We start from the raw sequence: 18,707 nt of genomic DNA on the forward strand, positions 1-18,707 counted from the left end.
GGTAGAAATTTTCTCTTCAGTATCACCACCATAATGGCAATTTTCACTCAATATTGTTTGAGTCAAAGCTAACATCAGAGTGTCAATTACCACATGCCAATAGGACTCTCTGTTGATGGGTCTTTATCACTAAGGTGGTATATTGACTGTGAACTAAGTAATTGACTTTGGTCAATTCAGCAGACGGAAAGAGAATGCCTGAGAGGCAATGGATATATGGATGAATGGATTTAGATACATTGAATCCAGATATATAGATTAGACGTATTGTGAGATATTGGAAAAAGAACAATATATATTTTTTACTGTGGCATCATCCATATGCAACAAACAGAGCAGAAAGGTATGTGCTACTGTGTCTGTATTTAGTGTCATAACCAGTAATTCAAGGTGTTCAGTTAAACTGTGTAATAGGATGATGTAGGTCATGCATTAGTAGTGGCATTATTTGTTTTTGGCAGCATGGTGGAGCACTTTGGATTGATGCCTTCAATGAATGCTTCAAAGATGTGGTTTTACCAAAATGTCTGTTGGGTTAAATAAAACTAATTTATTCTCAACATTTTGAGATAAAATGCATCGATAATGTGTCCAAGGGTCATGATCTATTTTAGGCATTTTTAAGGCAATGGAAAATGTCACCCACACAAAATGGGAAATTCTAGAGAGATGCAGTGTTTCAACAGGAGACAAACAAAATACAGTATTTTTTCCCCAAGTGCATCAGCAAGTGCTGGCAGAGGTTGTGTCTGTGTTGGTGTGTAAGACAAAGACTGTTTGGTTGTTGCATGCTTGATCGATTGCTTGGATCTTTCATTTAATTCCTCACAATCTCAGTCTTTGGAAAATCCTCTCAAGGACAAATAAGGATTCAAAATGCATTTTCATTTCAAATAGACTTCCTCTGACAAATTATCCTTTTGATACAGTAGAGCTTGATTTATTTAATCCTTTAGTCTCTGTGCCTTGTTGACCAGCTGGACATCACAAGCTAATAAACTCTTAATGATACAACAGTTCATTTACTTGGATACTTTGTTTTGATTTGTCAGTCCATGGCTGGGCCACTTTGTGTGGTAAAGGAAACCTACAAGGGTTCAGGTAAGATCCATTATCATGACCCTCTTCTTTTGAGGTAATCAAAAGAAATATAATCTGTAGCAATGACGTTCTGAACATTTACTCACAAAACTTTTGCCCTGAAGCCCTATGATAACCAGCTTAAAGGACTATGACAGGAAAAGGCATATTCACTCAGTTAAACTTGCATAGCATGGTTGATATGGGCATGCTTACAACAACATTAACAGCGAACACTGAGTGTTCTGCTTTTGCTTTTGCTTGCCATATAAAAACATTCAACTTAATCAAGAAGCTTCGTTTTTGTGATTACTGATACAGATTACTGATGAAGTGAAATGCTGGATGCTCATAATTAATGTTTTCCAAGACCCACTGATGTCAAAGGTTGACCATTAATGGTATCACGTGGAGTTCAGCGTTTAAAGATGCCTTTTAGCATGCAGCAAGTCTCCCCTCTGTAGAGGGAAGTTTTTCCCATGGGGAGTACTCACAAAAGTGCTGTGCAAGTGCTATAATGCAAGCATCACTACAATTAAAAAGTATACTGTTTGTTGCTCATATTTATTAGGCTTATGTAATTCTGTTGGAAAAAGAAATTAAACATGCAACTGTGCCACAACCCTCAGCACCATTACTGTATATAGTCCACTTAGAGTAAAATCTCAGATCCCAAGTTGGACTGTACAAGCATGAAAAACCTCACTGCTGAGACACAGCGGTACCAGCCATTATCACATTCAGTGAGCATTCATAAATAAGTAAGATAACTGAGTCAATGAACTCCAGACATTTTGTTCAGACTTTTACATCTGCAGTGATTGTGAGCTAAAGATAAACCACAATGAATCACCATTACCATCACAACAAACAATCACACTAATTATTGTACAGATGGCTTAACCCTGGTCTACCAAGATGGGTTTGAGGAAAAGACTTTAGATGGGTTTTCCTGCTTGTCTGGAGCTGACACAAAGCACAATGGATCTTTTATGGCTGCAACCAGGACAATCTTTCTCAAAAGTATATACCCATGTTTCTGATAGGAACAAGGGTGGAATAATCAAGGATGAAGCCATTTCAGCATGCTTATGTCACAAGACTGAAAGCATCATTTAGGTTGTATAGAACCTGCTTTTACTGTAGTCTGTCATTTCTATTTGCAAAAAAGAATCACAGTGCTAACCAGCTTTAGATAGTGAGTAAACCCTGGCTCGGTATTGTGCAGCATAATGCCAATATACAGGCAACAATACTGTATTTATGTGGTAGTCAGACATTGTGCCACTATGTATTACAGCCATAATACACCCAGCAAAAATACATTAAAGCTGTTGATTTGGCTAAACTGGAATTTCAAGAATGTAATGTCAGTAAATACGAAAATCCGTACTACATTTTAAACAATACACAATACGCAAGTTTGTGATGTGTGATGCGCACATTTATAGGCCACGAGGGCCGGTTAAAGTCGCAATCTGCAAGGCTACATAATGAGATTTTTTACCAATTAGCACACCTTCCATCTAGAGACAAGTAACTCATCAGTGAAATCTCCTGTTGTAGTGTTTGTTTTCAAACAGTACCTGCACACTCTGTGCTCTCTGTGGGTGGGAACATGGTGTGTGAGCAGCGAGGAGCCCCGTTCTCCCCTTCACCCTGCTGCCTGCATGCAGCGCAGTTTGATTTCAGCACCATGGACAGAGTCCGTCAGTCCTGATGGAGGGAGTGGGACGTGAACGCTGGCAGCATGAAGTTGAAAAGGTGTTGTGCTGTGTTGATTTAGTGCGCTCAAAATCTGTTTCAAGGCATAACATGTACCTATCATGTTGTATGTGCTACACATATCAACCACTACTCACCAATCGATACAAGCCTGCCTACTGAAGCAGATCTCTACAGCAATATGGGCAGCAGGTGTATCTATAAATATAAGTCACCGGTATCTTCAATTTAGCTCAACTTTAAATTAAACTGGAGGCCGTCCCTGTGTGCATACTGTTCTTTTGCGAAAGGAGAAGTGGGTCCAAATCTCATTTTAAGTAAATTAACATCCTGTCTGTGCAGAAAAGTGAAGAAACGTTGAACTCGCATTTTTCGAGCCTATTTGATTTACTCGTACGCTCTGCAACCGACCGGGAAAACCCCTTAGAGATGGACAGACCGCATCTTTCACTGGGACAACCGTGAAGCATCCCTTTCGTTTTGCCATCTGGAAAAATGAAACTGTGCTCTCCAGCCGTGTAACTACGCGATCCCAGACCGTCTGTCAGTTTTACCGACCTGCTACCGGCAGGCTAGATAAAACGACTCTGAATGGGATACGGCTATAACATAATGTACTCTAACTGAATGTACTCCGGGCTATGATTCTCTTTTCACCATTTTATACTCTTGTTTTAAGCTGCGCTAAACACCTCATTATTTCTGGCTTAAATCACCCTGAGCCTCTGAATGATCGCGCTTTCTTTCTTGTGCATTTTTTTCCCTGGCCAGATGTTTGTCCTCATGAGGTCGTGACGTTGAAATAACGATGCTTTTTAGCGGGTCCCCAGGGCGCCATCAGCGTCCCGCAGCTGCAGGCGGCCTGAGGTTTCCCTCTTGTCAGCTGGCCTGCCATGCTGCTGCCTTGGTGGGACAGATAAGAGTCAGGTTTGGCCGTGGAGTGGACCAATGCGTCAGGATGGATTGGGTTTGTAATGCAATTAGAGTTAAGCGCAGGCAGAACCTCTCTGTCTGTCTCTCATTCTGACTTTAGCCCGCCTCACCAACCAATCAGAAGTCACTTGAAACACTCATATTTCGGCTTTTTTTCTCGCACACACACACACACGTGCATTTATGTCAAACACAAATGACGTGGGGGAGTGGTGGCAGATAGAAACTTGAACAATGTTAGGTTAAATGCTCTCAAGTGAACACGAAGGGTCATCATCTGCGCAAAGACGCTCACGCGGATCCCCCTTTTTAAGCTTTTCCTCCCATGTTCCCAGACCAATCCTTATCAATAGACTACAGCTATGAATTCGGTGTTACAGCAAGTTAAAGACGGCAGAAAGGGACGGGAAAAGTGGGAGATGGAGAGGAGGAGAGGGGAAGAGAAAAAGGAAACAGACCATCTCACTGTTAGAAAGAGAGAGAGAAATAAAGGGTGTGTGGGAGAGAGAGAGAGAGAGAGAGAGAGAGAGAGACGGGGCGCGCATGTCCAGTTCCTCCATGCAGACTGTTCTCTGAGCTCGCCAATCATTCTAGCGAGTTTCCCCACTCTTTCTCTCTCTCTCTCCCCCTCTCTCTCCGTCTTTACATGTGCACCGGACAACACACAGCTCTCTCCTGAGCGGACACTGCAGGGGAAGAAACGAACGAACCCCACCATGGAATAGGAATACTGTTGGACAAAACGGGGGAAAGAAAACCTCTCTCATCTTTCTTCTTTATTCCCTTTTTTCTGACGCCTTTTTCTCTCTCTCTATCTCTTTCGTATCCCCCCCCTCCCTCTCTTTTACTCTCTCTCGATGTCTCTCAACAGTTTCTGAAGGGATTGAAGGAAAGAAAAAAAATGAGGATTATTATTTTTTCTTGGCACTTTCTCGGGGTGTATTCCGCCCTTTGGGGGCTGGCGACGGGGGCTTTCCCCAGCTCAGTGCAGATAGGTGAGTTGGAGGATTGCTGATTTTACGCACGGACACTCTGATCTGACACACTACACTGAATATTGGTGGATTTTAGCTGACACCAGTCACCGAGAAAGGGGGGCTGGGGGCACCAAAACACACACAAATCACTGTCAAACACAAGAAATTCATGCAGGGATAATGGAACAGAAGAACACACAACTACAGAAACATTTTCCCTCTGGTGCAACATATTTTGCATCTCTGCTGTGACTCATATGGTTTATAAATGCCCACTAACTCTTTCACTCTATCTACCCTTTTGCTGCATTTGCGTGTTTTTTAAAGGCTGTTCTGGTCTCATGAATGTTTCAGCGAGCTTTGTTCCCTTCTAGTCTTCTTCACTGTTTAGACACTGCAGTACTCTCTCTCTCTCTCTCTCTCTCTCTCTCCCTCTCCCTCTCTCTCTCTCTCTCTTTCTCTCACTACCTCTCTCTCTCTCCCTCTCTCTCCCCCTCTCTGCCCTCTTCCAGTTACCCTCCTCATGTCAGTGCGGGAGAAGCCTGTCTTTCAACCCTCCTCATAGATAAAGTTAACAATGTCTGGATCATGATTGGTTTGTTCAGTGCATACGGACCACACACGCATGGAATCTCTCTTCTCTCTCTCCCTCACACACATGCGCGCACACACATACACACACACATTTGTGCAGGCATGTGTGTGATAATGAATGCACTGCATCACTTCTTGTGGGGGGCAGCTGGGAGGTCCTATAATGAGATTCAGCTCCTTGACTCTGTCTCCCTACAGCTGCCAATAAACTTAATACGTTAAATATTTTCTGCTGGGCACACACACACACATATTTGCACCGGTTTTCCAGCATGCATGAGTGCATGTAGACTGTGCACATCACACAAATGCATACAGCTGCAAATATGCATAAACATGCATGTACAGCATGCCGGCACACACTTTTACGCAGGCGTGCATACATGTGTGCACTCAGTAAACATATATGCTTGCACATACATACTGTATGAAGCATATGTGGCCGTGCATAAGGGCACACATAAGAGACTTTTCCTTCTCGCTCACTGACCGTCCTCCTTAAACACTCAAATGTACATACTTGATCATTCACTCGGCTCTCCAGCAGTTCACTTGAGGAATCATTTGCATATCTCTGCATTGCACACAAGTGAAATATCAGTGGAAGCACAGTTTCTTCTTGTCTATGTGTTTGTGTAGGAGAGAGGCAGAGACAGACTGACAGATGAGAATATTTGTGAGATTTCTTCGAGAAACTGGTGCAATAACAGGTCATATTGGGACATTGGCATGATTGTGAATGTGTGTTTGCTCTAAGGTGGAATTCTACCCTAAAACACAAACCGCAGTTTTTCACAGGACTCTGTAACCATAAACAGGAGACGTGAATGTTAATTAAACTTCATCAGTAATCCTGTTAAAACAAAATTAGCTTCACACATTACCCACACATACTCAAGATGTGTTGTTTTTATGTGTGTGTGTTTGTTTAGTGTCTGGCTTTGGTGGGTGAGTGATGTTTCAGAGAGACATACACAGAAGGAAAAGGGGGGAACTTTTAGCTTGAATGACACACATGCAGATACACAGATAAGTGACATGTTATGTAGTGACGATTGCTTTGCTCATCATGCTCTGCCTACCAACTCCTCCCCTATAATCTTTCCACCCTCACTCCTGAAACTGATGTTTCAGAGAGACACACACAGAAGGAAAAGGGGGGAACTTTTAGCTTGAATGACACACATGCAGATACACCCCCCCCCCCCCCCCCCCCCCCAACCTCTCTCTCCCTCCCCCGACGTAATGTCAAGGCTTCACAGTTTACCAGAGTGATCCAGCTGAGTTGAACTCAGTCTGATTAGGTTAAACGTAGGTCATATCAGTTTACTTCAGTCCAACATACTGTGTGAAGCAATGCAGAGATACTGTATTAGCATAACAAACAAATATCAGTCATTTCCACAGATGCAGCCTGTTTAACTCGACAGTTCCATTCAGCTAATGAAAATATCAACACAGATGATGACCCTTATTCATGGAGACAAACAGTGGGCAATTACATTTCTCATGTACCAAGTGTTGTTAGGAAACAAATGTTGCTGCTTCAATTTCAGCTTTCAATTTTCCCAGAATAGCACCTGAAGTTTTTTACATTTTCTGTGGATGTTTGGTCACTATACTGATTATGGCTCCGTTGAGGTTAGTCTATCTTCTCTGACTGTCCGTGTTCACCTAGAAAACTGATTAAACTTACACATTGACTTTTCCAGTTGTCTTTCATATGTGTTATTTTTGTATTTAGTTTTCCCTTTTACTAATGCCAATAGCAAGTATATTATGATATATATTTCACTTTATTCCAGTATAGTAGTTGTTGCTGGCTTACTGTATATAAGTATCATTAATCAGGCATCAGATGACTCCCAAATTTGTAAAAGCTTTTTTCAAACAGAGGTGGTAATCTGCCAGCCATAAATACTTAATCTCTCCTTTCCCCAAATATTTTCCTCTCCTTACCCCTTCCTCACCTCCTCTCTACCCATTCTCATTCTGTCACATGAGTCGTATGGAGGGATGCTCTCATTTTTAAAGGCCAGCTGACACTTAACACTCACCTCCCTCTCCCTTTCTTTTTCAAGGCCCGTACTCTTCCTTTATTTAGCTGACTTTTTGATCTGTGCCCCCCCCCGTTTTCTTTTATATCCTCCCCAACTCATTATCTCTCTGACTGCCTTCCTGTCGGCTCAGTTGTTTCTCTTTTCTTCTCTCTCTCTCTCTCTCTCTCTCTCTCTGTCTTTCTCCAGTTTCATCAATGAAATGCACAGTGTGGGTATCCAGAAGTGTGTTTGTAGTCATGTTTATGTGTGTGAGAGAGAGCAAGGGTGTGCTGAAAGACAAATTACCTTTTGTAACAAAGCTAATGAAGATCTTGGCTTTCTTTTCCCCCTCCCCTCCTCTGTTTTTCTCTGCCCTCCCTCCCTATCTGTCTTTCTTTGTCCACATTACTCTCCTTCTCTCCTGTCTCTCTCCCTCCCTCACCACGCTCCTGTCCGACCCCTCTCCGCCCGACAATAACTCACTTCCTTTCCTCTCCATCATGTTCCTCTCCTTCTTGCCCTCTGTCTTTGTCCCTCTCTCCAGGTGGGTTGTTCATTAGGAATACTGATCAGGAGTATACAGCGTTTCGACTAGCTATCTTCCTTCACAACACCAGCCCTAATGCTACGGAAGCTCCCTTTAACCTGGTGCCGCATGTTGACAACATAGAGACCGCCAACAGCTTCGCTGTCACCAACGCATGTAAGTATTTAAATGTGTGTATGACTAAAAAATGAGACTGAAACAAATACATTTCAAGTGTTTTTTTCTCTTTTTTTCCCCCTGTCTCTGTCTGACCTTCTCTCTCCACTTTTGCTTTTCAGTCTCTATCTACTCTCTCCTCACCATACTGGTGGATAAAGATTGCTTTAATTAGGAACTCAAGTTATTTAGAGGATCAGATTGCAACTTCATTAACTTTGTCACGCACAATACAGCAGCTGAGTTTTCTGTGGTAGATTTTGTTTGAAAACTGGCTTCTCTGCAACAGTTGCTTAGCAAATTGCCATTTTGAAATGTTTGAATTTAGATGCTGTATAATACAGGCAATGTCACTGGTTCATTTTGCCAACAATTATAGCCCACACCAGTTTTTAATCAAACTTTTGCTCCTCCATATGTTATCCACATCTATTCCCACTTAGCACTATCCATCCCATCTGCAAAAAAGATACTATTAGCCATCACAAAGTATTGCAGCTTATTACAACTATAGAATTAGTCTCGGAACAGTTGCAGACAGTGGTGAAAATGGGTCCTTTGTGTTCAGAGCAGAGGGGAACAGTTGGTGCTTGTGTCCTCTCTGATCTTTTGAAGGATGACAGCTAATCTTTCACCATCCCTGTGTGTTCTTTGGGAGCTGAGATCTAATCCTTTATACACCCTCTCAACCTGGAAAGCGTGCAAGAAAGACGTTGTGATGTTTACTTGGCAAGTCAGTATTAACAAGGCTATGTGGGTAGCCAACAGCTGCCATCAGGTCAGAGCTGTCAGCATGCTACAGGTGTTTGTGTGTGTAGAATAGAAAAAATGTTACCATGATAAATATTTGTATTTATCACAATATATACCAGTCCTGTTAGACTCTCGGGTTCTGGCCCATTTAGATATTCTTAGTATGAACATGTCTTTGGCATACTTTACTATTGACATTTTGTTTGATTTGTGTGAGATCATAAATGATGAAAGAATAAGAATAACCAAACATGACTTTTATTGTCAACATTGTGTTTATTTGATGTTCTCTCTCCACACTTTCTGGTTTTGGCTATCATCCCATATTTCTGCATTGCAGTTTTGTTTGCACTGTAGTGTGTATTTGTTGTTGTTGTCCAATGATTATGGATTATAGTAGCTTCATTCCCTCAATCTGACTGGTGTGTTTAGGTACCTCTTGGCCAACACTTGTTGAAACGGCACAATTTACTGAAAATTACCTAACTGATCATATTTTGTCATCACAAAGAAGACTATTGGCACAGTCATTGTTATTTTTTTTTTATCTCCCAGTCCTTACTCTCATTACTTGCTTACAGTGGCTTTGTTGTAACTCTCTTCACATGACAGAAGAAGTTTGGTAATTTTCTGTATGACATCTGGTGAAAGCCCCACTGATCTAAATGTCTTTAATGTGGATAGATGTATCCCTGTGTGTGCTTTTGAGTGTTTGCCCCAGAGTGTTTATATTTGAGATGGGAACAGTCTCTACAGGACACCCTCTGTATAATTCTCTTGCTCATCTGCCTCGTGGTGAGAGAAGTGTGTGTTAAAATGCCATTACATGACAGGGTATGAGGGTTCAGTTGTTATATTTAATAAGTTTTAGAGTAAGTTGATTTTTTTTTTCACTTTGATGAAACACAAAACTGAAATTGAAGGGGAGTGTGCAGCAGCAGTTTGTGGTGGTGGTTATGTTGATTTAAGAAAATAGCATGAGAATATGAAAATCTGTGTTACCTTTGCTGCAAAATGTCAAGGTGTTTAATTTTTTTTTATCATTGCACAGTGTGTGGTGAAGAGCTTTCTCTGCTGTCCTTACAAGCTGAATCTCTCTCAAGGGCATTATATCATATCCCCTGGTTAACACAGTCCCTTGGTGCATCCATCTTATTTTATGGAAATTTTCAGGTGATTGTACTGTAATGTTTTACCTCCTTATCTCATTAAACTTTAACAAATCGACCACTGGGGCTGTTAACTAGGCACTGGGAACAAAATCAATACAATATAATACAACAATACAGTACTTCTCCTTACGTTATTACATCAATGTGTTTAACAAGATTCTTTAAATATCTCCGGGTTGTAAACAAAAGCTGACACAAGTCGCTCCACTGTCAAACAAGGCTACTGAAAAGGGCAAAATAATGGTTCTCTAAGGAGTGCTTCAAAGTCTGAAAGATTTTGAATATCATCTGGCAATTGATTTATGTTGTTATATGCATGAGTAAAACGAATTTAGACATCTTATATCCCCGAAAGGCATTATTATAGGATTTAACTGCAGCCAAATGCAAGTCTCATAGAATCATAAATCAAACTCTGTAATGCATTTTCCAAGTTTGTTGTCTCCCACCCCCTATATTGTCACCCCACATGAATGAATAGACAGCCTACAATGATTGGAAAATTAATAGTCCATCTGTGTCTTCCCACCCGCAAATATCATCACATGCTGCATCCATTTCTGTTCACTGTTAAGCTGTGTGAGTGGGAAGGTACACACTGAATACACATAAAGTGGCTGATTATAATATAAGGGGAGGAGTATGAATTTTATTAGTGATGAGGAAAGGGGTGTGCTGAGGGGAAAGGTTAGGCACAATAATTTCTGAGAGTATAAAACAATCAGCAGGTGTTTTTCAAATCTGCATGCATGCACTGAATCCTGACCTTATGTTACAATGGGTGTCAGAAACCTCTCTCTTTGTAATCTGATTCCTCTGTCTACTACAGTATATCCACTTAAACCCCAATGACCTGGCAGTGGTTTAGCTATAATGAAGTCATGCTCTGCTGTGTGCAGGACATCTAGAATATTTCCATTTGATAGAATGGTGCAGCCATAAAAACACAGAGTTTGAAGAGTTTTGAGTTTGAAGAGTGTAAACATCACATAAGAAGAGTTGAAGAGTTGAAAAACATGATAGAGAATTTATATGTGATGCTGTCAGAAAGTGAGAAATAAGGAGATTTTTCTAATCAACTCAAAGGAAAATAAACCAGGGAAAGTGCATGTATATATATATATATTATATATATTATTTTTTTATATATATATATATATATATATATACTCTTACTAACAAATTCTATCATTACTACAAACACAGTCGCTGTTGTTTCTTTGAGTCAGTCCCACATATAATGTCCTGCTAAATACTCACAGATGAACACACCAAATGTGTATTCATCCATGGCTGAAAATAGTCCCAAACAAATACACAGCTTATTCCTGTTTGTGTTAAGTTTGCTAAAAGCTACAGTGCCCAGCTGTTTGAGGAAATTAAGTAGCCTATTTAAATTAGTGACCCAATATTATAGATTTATGTCTTCAGTTGAATGATATGGACCTAGGGCTAAGAGCAACAGACAGGTGAGTGAAGTCAGGAAGTTCTGAGAGATGGACTGACACATTGTTGGTTTTGTTCTTTTCATAGGACTTGTTCCCAATAAGAGAAGATTACAGTAGAATAATGCCTGTGTAATCCTTTGTATATATGTACAGTGTGGTTTGTCTTCCTCTCTTACCTTTTTGTCCATTTCCCTTTCCAGAGTTTGTCTCTGCCTACCATCTACCTTTCTCTCATAGGTGTACATACACACACACACACACACACACACACTCACTCACACACTCAGGCAGGCACTGGGCCATAAGAGGAACAGAAGTGTTTGGAAAATGAAGCTCTTCTTTGTGAACCGTCTGCTCTCTCTCCGCAGGCTACATATAACCAACATAAGCACTTCTCTCACTCTCTCTGTCCCTCTTTTTGTCTCTCATTCTTGCCCACTTGTTGTTATTCCGTCTCTCTATCTCTCTCCATTTGTCTGTCTTTTGTCTCTTTCCCTTGTCACCCTCATCTCCTCACACTCTTCCTCCCTTCCTCTTCTCCTCTATTCTTTCGTCATGTTTTGCCGTCCACACCCCCCACCCCACCCCTCCCCTGCACAGGCGTGGTGAATGGATCTCTAAATTAATCCCTGACTCTTGCTCCGGGTGGTGAGCAACGCTCCGAATTAGAATAGGGAATTCTGCCTCTGACCTTGGCTAGTTCCTCTCTATTCTAATATTCAGGAAGCGTGAACGGATCATAAAAATCCCTGGTCCCCATCGTTTTTCCTATTCACCGAGGAATACAACCCATTTTCTTCTCCCAGGGTCACACATCCATACATCCTCTACTGCTGTCAATCTTTCTTTGTTGTTTCCTCTGCGCACATGCCTACCCATGTGTCTGTCTCTTTTGTAGTATATGGATATGCGTATCTGTGTACTGTAGATGTGTATTTGTGTCTTACTTTCTAGCATCTGTGTATATGTGTGTGTCTTTTTGATGTTCCTGAGCCAGAGCACCACACTGTTCCACTGGGCTCACTACTATGTCTCCATTCCCTGGCTTCTAGAAAATACTGCACATGAATTAACATGACCAAAAGCTGCAGTGAATGTGTGTGTCTGTGTGTGTGCAGTGACATTTCTGTCCATACTGAATGCATGTGTGCACACCTGCACACATGCTGTCACGGAGGTGCATGGGCGCACTTGAATGTGACTGTGTGTGTGTGTGCGCTGTGGAAAAAAAGCCTCTGAGACAGAGCATGATGAAGATAGACAGGAAGTGATAAGGTGAATTAGGGATGGAGGAGAAAGAAATGGAGAGGAAAGGATTTGTAACAAAGAGGTGGTTATGCCAGGTTTGTGGTGCCAGAGCTCAGAGACACAATGACGTACTGCCACGGCTGTAAATGTGATTCTTGATGGGATGATACTTCTGTTTTAAATAACTTCATGTCCAAAACTAAAACAATTGGAAAGATTCTATTATTATTATTATTATTATTATTATTATTCTATTCTATGCTACTCCTACTGTAGAGCAGTAATTATAATGATGATGTGTTGTGTGGTGTGGTGGTTTGGTGGTTGATTATTGCAGTGACGCATAACCTCATTTGTCATCTAGAGTTAATATAGATTGTGCCTATAGTGAATCATTCACAAATCAATACTGTTTATGTATTATTGGCTGCTACAGATTGCATTTACATGCAGGCTGCACCTGATTATCTCCGCAGCCTGACTCAGTTAAACTGTTGGAAGTCAGAATCTCCTTGAGGTGTCAATCTTGTTTTGTCCCTCTGTTGTTTGGTGTTAAGGGCAAAATTAATTAATTTGGAGATGTGGTGGCGATTAAGAATCTGAATTAGGCAATGCTTTTCAGATCTGCACTCATGACAAGACAAAAGTTCCAATCTTATCTTTCTTTGCTTCTTTAATTACTGCATTTGGATTAATATAACAGTCTAATTTAATATTCATGTTTCACTTTGGTCTTGTTGTTGTTGGTGGTGCCACTTTTACAATAAATCACTAAACCTCAAACACATTTCAAGCCTGAACCTGGGCCGTATCAAAACATTTTTGATACAGTGTAATTTGGTGGCAATCAGTGTGTGAGTTAGTCAGAGTGGGTTAGATTGAATTCGTGAACTCTGCAGGATGCAATCAAAGAAAGACAGTATGTAGTAAAAACAATATCAAAATAGTAAACAATGGCATCATTCTGCAGAGGAGGAAAGAACAGGAGTCACTGGGTGTTCTTTTCTGATGGCCATCATCTCTCCTTTTATCCAGGTGTCATATGTGAAGTGTAAAAACAAGAGTGGTTCCACCCCTAACATGCAAAATACAGAACTACTATCACTCTGTTTTAAAGAGTAACTTAGCATTAGACTTTAAAACTGTATTTTAGTGCACCTCCATCCCCTTCCAGCACAAATGACAGGTGTAGTTGGGTGTGGTTAAATGCGTTACACCTGTAAGTAAGGAGTATTCATCAGCAAAAACAACAGTAGTCTCTCTTAAGTAATAATATGAAGGAAGATAATGTTAAAAATCACCTGGATGTATTCCAGTTCTTTAAGTACTATATGTTGTAGTACAATGTAAATTAATGGACTGTTAACACCTTGTGTCTTCTATAAATCTATCTTCAGAAACACCTTACCTTTGTAGACTCTTACATAACAAGAGTTTCAGGAGCTTCACAGTTTTCAGTTGTTCTTTACAAACAGACCAATCACAGTTTGAGGCTGGCTGACATCATTGTGCTCAGCAGCTTAGTGGCGATGTTTGTGAGGGTGACTGTTTCCAGTGACTCTTTCCTGCTCATTAAAGATGCCAAGTAGAAACACACCCTTGACAAGTCTTTATTCCCATGTTGACAAGAAAATTACTGCTTCTGTGGTGATTTACTCGTTAATTAAAAGGGTGTTAATACAGTGATGTCTATTAAGACACACATGTACACACGTACACACAAACACACACTTTGGAGGATTTCATCAGTGTTTCACATTGACTCTACATGTTCAGGCTTGGAGCTTTGATCACATAGATTCCTGGAACACCCTTCAACAGCACAGCAACACCCACACACATAAACGCAAATACAATTTATTTTACGCAGTCTCTCTCTCTCTCTCTCTCTCTCTCTCCCTCTCTCTCCCTCTCTCTCTCTGACACATATGCACATTGATTTGCCAACCTGTCTACATATTTCCAACTTCCTCACATACAGCATTCCTCCGTGCCTTTTCTCCCGTTCACCTCTTTCATTAAACGACTCAGTCATCTTGTAGATGATTTGAGATGCTCAATAATAGCACTGTGCCATCATCTTTATTGGTGACGTTTTGCATGGTTATATGTCTTCTTAATAGCCACGCTGGGGGAAATAGAGTGAAATGATATCTGAAACCCCAGCAAGGCAGGAGATTTACATTACAGCAAGCCTTCGTTTATTCATGTTACTGGCAGACTGAAAGTGCTGGATGACTCTGACAGGCCTTAAATGCTTCTCCTGGGATCAAGATACATTATCTGGTTGAGTAATAACATGGTAATAATTTCAAACTTTTCCCATTTTGAGGTACATTTACTGGAACTTTTACTGTTTTCTCAATCAACTCACCAGTCAGTAATAACACTGTAATTTGAACACTTTATTACGTGTTTTTTTGTTACTGGAATAGTGATAACGAAATAGTAGCAAAGAGGAATGATACTCACAGAGATGTATTGGGGCCCAGTTGATATTTTTTATGCATACTGTGCCTCACATAATGTCATGAATCCTGTGCCTGCAAGATCAAGAGATGGCAGCTCTACTGATCAAGAGGTTCAAAGCTGCCTCTTCAACTAAATGGCTCTCAGCTAACTGCTTGACAACCATCTATTCCACATAGTATCTGAGCTCATATTCACAACCATATTTTGTCTTACCTACTATATAGGAGTTAAGTCCCAGTTGTGAGTTTACTATGAGCTGCTGAGACAGGAAAAGCAAAAAAGATACAACTGGAAACTACTGGAGTTTTGAAGTCAATCTGAGCTTGGCTTCTGCCACACACACTCACAGAGGTGGTAACTGCTGTTAAAGCAAAGTTATGTAGCATTCTGTTGTGGCTAAATAAACATTAGCTTTAGATTTGTCTGTCTCATGAGTCTTCCTAATTCAAGAATTTTCTCATCTAAAACTAAAACTTAAACTAAATATGTGAAAATATCTCAGAGATGAAATGTTAAGTATGACAGAGCCATTGTCTTTAGAATTTTCTCATAATCAAAACTAAAAAGCACATTGCGATTCAGTACATGGAGTAGTGTAGCAAGGTGAAGCTGTCGGAAGGGAAAATCTGATTGTTTAACTCACTGCAACTATATTACAAATTAAGGACATGAGATTCTGCAGAGAAATATCTTGTTGTCAAAGCAATATTTGAGTTACTCACTGATTTTCTTTCATTTAGGCAGCACTGGGGTCATTTGAAACAAGGTCAAGAAAATTGTCCAAGTAGATGGTCACAAACAGAAAAAATAATGTAGCAGTAGCAATGTAAAAAACCAAGATTCCATGCTTTTAATTATAGAAATCAACTTACAGTACAAAATAGGAATAGACTGTTGGTTTTTCAGTATCTTGGTTGTCTTCACTGGATTCAGTTTTGGTCAGGCAGCTTAACATACACTAAGCTTTGTGTATGTGCAAACACATGCATTTGTGGTTGAGTACCTTACCACAGTATCAGTTTTCACATTCTCTCATTTTCCTTTAATCACCAGTGACGACCAAAATGCTGAACAGTATTCAGTGTGTGTGTATGTATATTGTGGCTCATGTAGAGTGCTGTAAGTGCTCTCTGAGGAATCGCTCTGTTGCATCATTTTATTCTAGCCTCAGCAGTAATGACCAAACAGCAAGCAATATTGTTAGACCATGCAGCATGTCGCAATGGATCCGCACATTTGCTCCAGGTAATCTGATTTCATTTAGTGGTACAATAAAACAGACTATTTCTCAGTGTGTTTCACTTCTTTCATTAAAAAGTCCACTGCCAGGAAGTAAAACTGACATCTCACTGCACTAGCAATAGTGAGAGAGTTTTTTAAGGGCAGGAAATGTTCTTGTTTTTACAGCTAAAGCTTGCTTGTGATGCACAGGCACCATTACACTATAATATCTGATAATATTTTTCAACAGCTATGACAAGTTTGTGTCCTTTATTACTAGTTGTGCAATAAAAAATGACCTGGTCCATGCTGAGAGTATACTGAGAATATTGTCCATTATTACACATTCACATCTTCACCTATAGTGTTATATAGAGTATGATCTTGAAGAAGTCATAACCATTCAGCTCTGTAAACTTTTTTAGTAACTTTCAGCTCATTGTTTTGGTTTCCTAGTCTGAAACTGTTTGGTTCATTTTTGACAGTAACAGGTGAACCCCAATGTACACTTCTTGTTCATCAGCAAATGACAAGCAGAATTAGCAAGTAGTTACCAATTTACCAAGTTACCTATTTACCAAGCCTGGAAATTACAGGGTGACCAAGTGACTCCAGAACTGTATGTGCTTGTATGTATTTTAAAAATTAAAAGATGTCATATGGTGATATTTTTCTCTGATATTCAGGCACACAAAAACTTTTAGTTATTTTAGTGGGAAAAAAAAGTCAATGAAACAGCATTTAGGGAGTCATACTGACACTAAAGCTGCACTGATACTCATATTAATGAAATTCAGTTTTGTGGGTCTGCAGTTCCTTGAGGCAAGATGAGGCAGAGTGAAACAGTCTTATTGCAGGTTTTACAGACTACCAACCCTGAAGCTGGTCTAGTTAAATCCTCCCACAACATGCTGCGGTGTTTTGTCTGGTTCAACCAAGTGATATTACAGTAACGATCAGAAAAACATTTTAATTAACTTGCTGTGGTCAATCAGAGGTATGGAGTTTTTTTCAATCTGGATATGAATTCCAGGTCAGCGCTGTGTTCCCTTGCTTGTTTGTTCAAGCCTCAGTATTAATGAGCAGCGAATAAATATTATTAGTCCATGCAGTATGTCTCACTGAATTCCCTCCAGGTAATGTGACTTCACTTGGATAAAAGGCAGACTGTGTCTCTTTAACACACAAGCTGACCCACACCTACAGACTTGTATATATACACACACACACACCATAAGAGCCTCTGTCAGTCTAATGTGTTTCATTAAGACCTCGATTTTCCCACTGGGCATGATAGCTGCGCTGTAAACAGAAAAATGTTGGTTTCCTCTCTGTTTGTTTTCCACGCTCTGGCGTTTGGAAGATGAAAAGCATGAGTAGAGATGACAGTGGATTTTAAGTGTTACACGTCGCCTTAGCAAAACACAGGGGTGTTTATACTGAATTGAGCCATGTTCACAGTAATTGTCTGTGATGTCTTTTTGTTGTTCTTCACTCTCTCTGCTTAGCTGCTGTTTTCATGTTCTGATCAAAGGATTTCCAATTGCAGACTTTCTTCTCGTTCTCTTTTATTCCTCTCACTTTCATTTTTTTATGCTCATAAGGACATGCATGCACTTAATCACAAACAAAACATGGTGCTTTTCTGTTGTCTCTTTTTTCAGCTTCTCCTGCTTTCTTTATTTCTCACCTCCAATTTCCTTGAGCCATGCCCACCATTTATTTTTGTTGTATTTCCTTCCACTCTCACTCTCTCTCTCACACTCTCCTCTGTCTGTCATTGCTCTGTCTCATTACTCATTAGCTGTTAAGTGATTTCTGGTGTGGAACAAAAGCTGTGATGTGTGCATAGTGTGATTATTTAAACTCAAACTGACACATTAGCTGCTGATGCTGCTGAACTTACGTCATCACATCTATCACCTACAGTGTCTGTCTGTCTCAGTGCTTGTTATTATTTCCTGGTCTTGAACTCAGATTATACAAAAATATATCTAATATCAGTGAATGATGTATTTTAAATGGAACTGTTTTACTGCATTGTAGTGCATTTTACTTGACATGACTTCCTAATCATAATGATCACCATGCTATTGCGGTCTGTCTTTCTAACACATACTCACACACACACACACACACACACACACACACACAAGAAGAACTCCTCCCTGTACCCTCGTTTGTGTGTGTGTGTGTGTGTGTGTGTGTGTTTCCATGGATTTATGATGTGGATGAAAGGAAGGGCATTAGTTAATATTGATGAGTGCTGCCACTCAGTCCTTCTCACAGAGGCTTACTTAGAGATGAGAGGCATGACCTTTCCACACACACACACACACACA

At 40.3% G+C, this 18,707-nt stretch overlaps 1 protein-coding gene across 5 annotated transcripts in view; it reads left to right on the forward strand.

The window, feature by feature from the left end:
- The first annotated feature begins 4,332 nt into the window (after positions 1-4,332).
- Positions 4,333-18,707, forward strand: part of gria4a (glutamate receptor, ionotropic, AMPA 4a) — a 93,989-nt gene continuing 79,614 nt past the window's right edge. For all 5 annotated transcript variants that reach the window (XM_018681612.2, XM_018681610.2, XM_018681605.2 and 2 more), the window contains exons 1-2: positions 4,333-4,733; positions 7,893-8,051. In XM_018681612.2, the coding sequence (XP_018537128.1) occupies positions 4,640-4,733; positions 7,893-8,051 (253 nt within the window). In that variant the 5' untranslated portion in view covers positions 4,333-4,639. The remainder of the gene's footprint in view (positions 4,734-7,892; positions 8,052-18,707) is intronic.

This window comes from Lates calcarifer, linkage group LG21 (assembly GCF_001640805.2).
Source record: "Lates calcarifer isolate ASB-BC8 linkage group LG21, TLL_Latcal_v3, whole genome shotgun sequence".
NCBI lineage: Eukaryota > Metazoa > Chordata > Actinopteri > Centropomidae > Lates > Lates calcarifer.